Source organism: Gastrolobium bilobum, unplaced genomic scaffold, assembly GCF_033153095.1.
Source record: "Gastrolobium bilobum isolate Gb01-03AN ecotype WA unplaced genomic scaffold, APGP_CSIRO_Gbil_v1 utg57893, whole genome shotgun sequence".
In the NCBI taxonomy this organism is placed as follows: Eukaryota; Viridiplantae; Streptophyta; class Magnoliopsida; order Fabales; family Fabaceae; genus Gastrolobium; species Gastrolobium bilobum.
The window spans coordinates 37,722-44,078 of record NW_026897690.1 but is presented as its reverse complement, the minus strand read 5'-3'; the positions used below and the strand labels follow the sequence as shown (position 1 = coordinate 44,078).

Genomic DNA, 6,357 nt, shown 5'->3' with positions numbered 1-6,357 from the left:
GACCAGGTAGTACTACTATTATCTTACTATTAATTATGGACATTAAATATGGTTTTTAATTCGCTTGAAAGTATGTTATTAATCTTTAGAGATAAAAGATTAAAACTTTATAACTAATCAAACCGCGTTTTTGGGCTCTGCCTTTGACATTTTGCTTCAAAGTTCAAAGTCATTTTCATTCATGGTTACTAATAAAGTCACACATCTCAAGTTTAGAGTCACCTTCTATCCTTTTCATTCTTTCTGCCTCGTCTCACCTTTTTTTCCTCCAAAAATAATTCCCCATCTGCTAAACAAACATCTTGGCCTCCAAAGTTCACATTTTTTTAAATTGCGAGTTACTTTGGTTTTTCCTCATACCTTAATTTTTTATTTATGATTTTGCACTCTACTCTTTCTGAGTTTGTGTCCAGATTTTGTCCCTAAAATTCTGTAAGGTGCTTGATTTAGGATATTCTTTGGCTCCAAGAAAGAAGATATCATAACTAAACTATGGCTTTTAAGGTTTCTCTCATTCTGGTTCTCTTTGAGATATGCTCCTGTGCTGTGATTCCTGTGAATCTGTTTCTGGGAATCACAATAGTCCCTTCCCAAATAACTTGCCTATATGCGAGACATGTTAAAACGAGTATGGGGTAGGGTGGGTCAACGCGCATCTCACTTTTTAAAATATATATATATGGAGATTAATTTTCTTATTTTAAATAAAAATATTTTTTCATGATACATATACAATATATTATTAGGGTCTACAAAAAGTGAGAAAGCAAAAAAATTAAGATGAGACCGACCTTTTAATTGTGAGTGTAATATGAGAAAATTTTCTCATGTAAAATAAAAAAATTATTTCTCGATATATATGTGGGAAATGATCTGTTTATAATTTTTTTTATAAATTTTTGTAATTTTCACTATGTACTCGCGGAAGTACATAGAATAACCTAGTGTACTTCCGGGAGTACATAATATAGTTTGTAAATAAAAAATTTATAAATATAATCATCTAATATATATATATATATATATATATATATATATATATATATATATATATATATATATAAATATAAAAAATGAAATTATTAATTAATCTTAAGATATAATTTGTATTGTTATGTTAAATGAAATTATTGGCTTAAATTATTTTTTTGTCTTTCTTTTTTAAAACTTGAGAAATTTTAGATGGTAGAGATTAGAAATAAAAAATTTGTATTTACTTTTTTAATATTTTATTTTTTAGGCGGATTAACCCACTGTCTTTAAATAAAGTGGGTTGATATTTTCAACCCACTTACCAATAGCGAGTCAACCCGTCCCATCTATTTTTGACAGGTTGAAGACAGGGTTGGACGGACGGATCCATTTTGCCTACTCTAAGCTATTTTATTTAATTAGATAATACAATATAATATAATATGATATTATAATAATTATTACTACTGCTTTCCATTACACGGACACACAAATTTTTTTGAAATTTACGTGTTGGACACATGTCCGACACGGACACGCTCCGACACGTGGTCAACATTTGGGGACACGCAGTTAACTCTCCGACACGTTCCGACACGCGGTCAATATTTAGGGACACGCTCAGACACGTTTTTTTATTTTTTTATTTATTTTTTATTTTTTATTTTTTTAAATCTTAATTTTATTTTGTTAACTAAGTATAAAAGAAATAATTTATAAATTAATTTTTTTCTGTTATAAAATTTGATATTAAAAATTAACAAACTACGAAAAATTATTTATATTTATATTTATGTTATGAAATTTAAATATTTAATTGGTTATATGACTTATTATGAGTTCTTATATGTATTAAATATAAATCATATTATATATATTAAAAAATTTATTTAATATCAAAATGTGTCCCAACGTGTGCAAATATGACATTTTTTAAAATTAACGTGTCGGCGTGTCGTATCGTACCGTATTCCGTGTCCGTGCATCATTACTTGTTGCTCATTTAAATGTTTAGACCGGGTAAGGCCTTAACCTATTTAAAGGGTTTGTTGTAGAATAGCTCTTTAAATAATTTTTTTTAATCCTAACAGGCATGCCAAACCTTTAAAAACGGCCATGTTAAAAGCCAAGTTCATGTCTATTATTTCAGATACATGCCAAAAACATTAAATGCAAAATTTGACCCTGCTTTTATCCCCAAAAAGAGCATAATGAAAGAAGCTATTTATGGTATGTATTAAGATCCGTTTTTTCTGCACTTAAATAATTTTTTTGGTAGTAGACACAAAAAAAGTAGGATCCATTCGTTTAAAGAAAAAAAAATCAGGATCCATCAACATATCTTGATTTTTTATGTGTAGACAGAAGTTTTTTTTTTTTTTTTTTAACAGCAACAACAAAACTATAATAAAAATATGTTAAAAAGACATGGAATTGTACTTTTTTTAAGGGTGAATGAAATAAATATTAAAAAAATTAGCAAAACAACTAACCAAATGACAAATAACAAATAATTAAGCCAAAGTCACAAATCCACTATGCCCATTAGCACCAAAAGGATATAATAGAAAAGAAACACAAAAGTGTTATATCGGTATTTGTCCATATACGTATAAGAATTCAATATTATAGGCACCACAAAGTCAATTTAGTTGTCCAACTTGATAGCTATTCAAATGCTACGACATAAAAACAATAGAGGCCGCAAGCAGAGAAAGAAAAATTAATCAGATAGATTTGGAATAATCTCTTTATTTTCAATAAGGAGCTTTTTACCAATCTTGAAAGAAGCATAGGCATCGATGCATGCATATTCAACTTGTTCTTTGGTTAACTCCTTTAGTTGCCATTCGCTGGTACAAACATCCTTGGATTTCTTCATATCAAGACCCACCAGCTCCTTTGCCAAGTATTTCAATCCTCTAGAAGAAAATCGGCCAGGCCATTGTGTTACTGCCAAGGTAGATACATCAATACCATTTTTGCACTCCAACCCATATTCATTCTTCAGCTTTTTAATATCGTTCATAACCCCAACCCCAACAAATTTGAAGTCATAGTCCATCAAAAAGCTCCTGAGAGACTCTGGAATATCATCATCCATATGCGACAGCTGAAAGATTAGGCACTTGTCCTCAACACAAAGTTGCAGTATTGCAGTTTTCATCTTATTGCTACGCATCCATTCAGTATCCATCCCAATTACCAATTGGTTTCCAGCATGTGTTGATAAAATTAGTTGAATCCACTCATCTGTTATTTTGGCTTTGCCGGTAACTGTTGTTTCAATTTTTATCCCATCGAAGAGCACCAAATACTTAGAAGTTGGTGAGTCGAACATAACGGTAGAGTTGGTATCATTTGCAGCCATGGCCATATATACAAGTTCTATGTTCTTTGAATCAGCTTCACCATCAAATTTGATTGTCAATAATCCATCTTCAGAATTATAGAAGAACTCCTCCTCCTTCTTGTCCACCATACAATGTTTCGGTCTAACGTTAGAATAGGCTCCAAAACGGCCACATCCTCTGCATCTGATTTTGATTATGCACTGTGCAGCATCCATGGTGCAGTCCATGGCTTCTACTGCTTCTCCTGAATTGTACATGTCAAGCAATCCTATTGGTGCAATTTGGAAGTCATGACCAAACACCTGTTCAGACATACATTAACATTTTTGCATGTTAGGCTTGTTAAAGATGACTTTTCATAAAATGAAGATTGCAAAGTTTGGATACTGACCCTGATTGGAGATACTGTATATATTTCACATTGGAGAGTCTCCAGGGACACTTCAAGTTTTCCTCTTCTTGGTAGCTTGGAAAGCAAGCCTGCAGTATTGAACGGTGGGAAGTGTGTTGGTAATTCTAGAGAAATGGTTTTGTTAGGTTCTAAAAGGCTTGCACAGAATATATGTGATGAAGTTGAAGTTTGAACCTGCATTGAAGGCATACACTACACATTCTTCATTCCAATTTTCACCTGCAATCTCTTGAAGAAATTCTACATCTAGGGAACTAACTTTCCCTGAAATGGTTATGCGCCTAGGTTCGGCTTCCAATGATTTAAGTCCTTGGAAATTAAAGACACCTACGACCCCAGTCAGCATATTTAAGTTCCAAATTTTCAGCAGACTGCATAGATTCAATAATAACATGACTGTTTAGTGAAGAATGAAAACTATTCTGGCCATTTTTAGAGACAGATAGCAACATTTTAACTTACCTTTTACCATCCATTAGGTGATTTTCAAATAAACAATCTCGAGTAGGAAGGTCAGCATATCTTGCTCTCAACACTGATCCATCAGGCAGTGCTAGCTTCTTGAGGATCTTATCACTGTAATGTATCAAATTTGATAAATGTGTTGTTTTGTTTTTCAAAGGGAAGCCAATGAGACCAAGAATTCTACGAAAGATATGAGTACGATGACTAAGAAATGGAAGAAAAAATATGGTCTAAATTGAAAAGAGACTTACTGGGTTCCTTCAAATATTGGTGCACTTTCTTTGAGAAATTCATTGAGTGTCTCTTGCCATTCACCATCAATTATGATAGACTTTGGTGAAAAACCTCTATTTAATAGACTGTTTAATAAAAGCCAAAATCGTTAATGAATTTTTTTTTTCTTTCAAAATTTGCAGGCTAAAACGTAGGTGAAGTTATCTGACAAGGTAGTATGTACCTTTGAAGGCCCTCTCTTGTTCCTTGTGGACTCACTTCAGTGTAAATGGCATCCCAAGTGCACCATCCAAACCAATTAAGATGCAATGAGATCTTCTTGTTTTCAACATGACAGAAAGTTCCTTTGTGTTCCTCCAATATCCTATGTTATTAAAAATAAAAAGAGAATGTAAAATGCCCTGACTTCTAAAATGGAAGCAGGTAAAGAACAAAGGACATTCTTGAAAAAAAAATAACTTGATAGAATCCCAGATTAACTCAAATGGATTGTCCCCTGAATTAACAATTACTGCTTCTATTGATTGGGAAGTTTGGACGTCTGCATCTCCTGGGAGCATTTAAAAGTTATTACTATTAAACAGTTGGGCTGAGGGTGATAACGTATAATCTTTTTTTTCTTTCTTTTACACATAAAGTAAAACAAAAAAGAGAAAGAAGTGTGAACTAACCACTTTCAATGCAGAATTGGAGCTCATTTGATGAAGTTCCCTGCAAAGTTGAGCGAAACTGTCCATCCAAAACAGGCAAGAAGAGAATGTAGAAAGTGTTCTCTGTCGTTGGGTCCTCAGAATACATTTCATTCCGAAGGGAAGACTCTTCTCTTGCTTCCAGGAGCAGCAATTGAGTTTCCACTGGAATATCACTTGCAGATTTTCCTACCCGTGGTATCATCCACCATGTTTTGACTCTTAACAGAGACAACAACCTATATCCTCTGCGTTTTTTTTTTTTTTAATAAAATAAGTTTATGTGAACGGCTCTCATTGAATTCGATGCAGCCGTTTTATGTTGCTTGTTGATCAAGCAAAAGAAAATAAATAAATTGAATAGAAATTAGGTGTGAAAAACTATTATTAAAATTTATGAATATTTATGAACAAACAGACCCACAAAATTTTCAGAAGATAATGTGACCAACATATATATTCATATACGTTTTATAGAGTAAATATACTTTTGGTGCTTAATAAAAAAATACGGTACACGCTTTAGTTCTTTACAAAAATAAATTAGTCAGTTAGTCCCTGACAAATTCAAAACGGACCCATTTAGTTGAAATCATGGTCCTTCACAAATTCAAAAAATTATTAGTCCTTCAAAAAGACTAAAATGGGTCCACTTTAAATTTGTCAGGGACTAATTGACTAATTTATTTTTGTAAGGAACTAAAGTGGAGATCGTGTTTTTTGTAAGGGACCAAAAAATGTTTACTATTTTATATATGTATTTGGAATGAACTAGAGAAAGCAAAGAAATAGTATTGGTAATGAGATTGGTGATGATCTATGGAGAAGAAAGAGAATAGAGACTCACCGGAGAATGCCAAGAGTAAATACATTACGGGAGCTTGGAATGGTGAAAGTTGCACCCAAGAAAGCAGACCATGTACCAACTGGAGAAACCAAAATGTTTCCGGGGACATGGGTCAATACCACCTTGCCCCTCACCATAAGGCAGCCATCCTCCACCGTTGGCACCACCGTGATTGTCATCGTCGAAGCCACAGGCTGAATGAAGTCGAATTGACAAAGCAGATGTAACAATCCTGATGGATTATCAATCCTAATTTATTTTATATTTAAAATTAGTTATGTTGTCATATCTTATCAGTAATCTTTAATTCAAATTAGGATTTGAATTGCAATTGAGATAATCAAATTGTCCTTTGCCACTTATATTTTGATTTCCAAATATAAA

The 6,357-nt window shown here is 32.7% G+C and overlaps 2 protein-coding genes across 2 annotated transcripts; both read right to left on the bottom strand.

Moving 5' to 3' along the window:
• Positions 1–2,695: 2,695 nt before the first annotated feature.
• LOC133309333 (3'-5' exonuclease-like) lies at positions 2,696–3,349 on the bottom strand. The gene has a single exon (XM_061510095.1). It carries the CDS (start codon positions 3,347–3,349, stop codon positions 2,696–2,698), a length of 654 nt encoding a protein of 217 aa, XP_061366079.1.
• Positions 3,350–3,355: 6 nt separating this feature from the next.
• Positions 3,356–6,152, bottom strand: LOC133309332 (probable galactinol--sucrose galactosyltransferase 2; the record flags this gene model as incomplete). Its single annotated transcript, XM_061510094.1, has 9 exons — positions 5,974–6,152; positions 5,109–5,374; positions 4,897–4,987; positions 4,661–4,801; positions 4,455–4,562; positions 4,201–4,407; positions 3,913–4,109; positions 3,718–3,806; positions 3,356–3,628 (listed from the first exon to the last, which is right to left on the bottom strand). Coding segments are annotated over exons 1-9 (1,551 nt in total), but the record flags the coding sequence as incomplete, so codon positions are not given.
• Between the last annotated feature and the right edge of the window lie 205 nt (positions 6,153–6,357).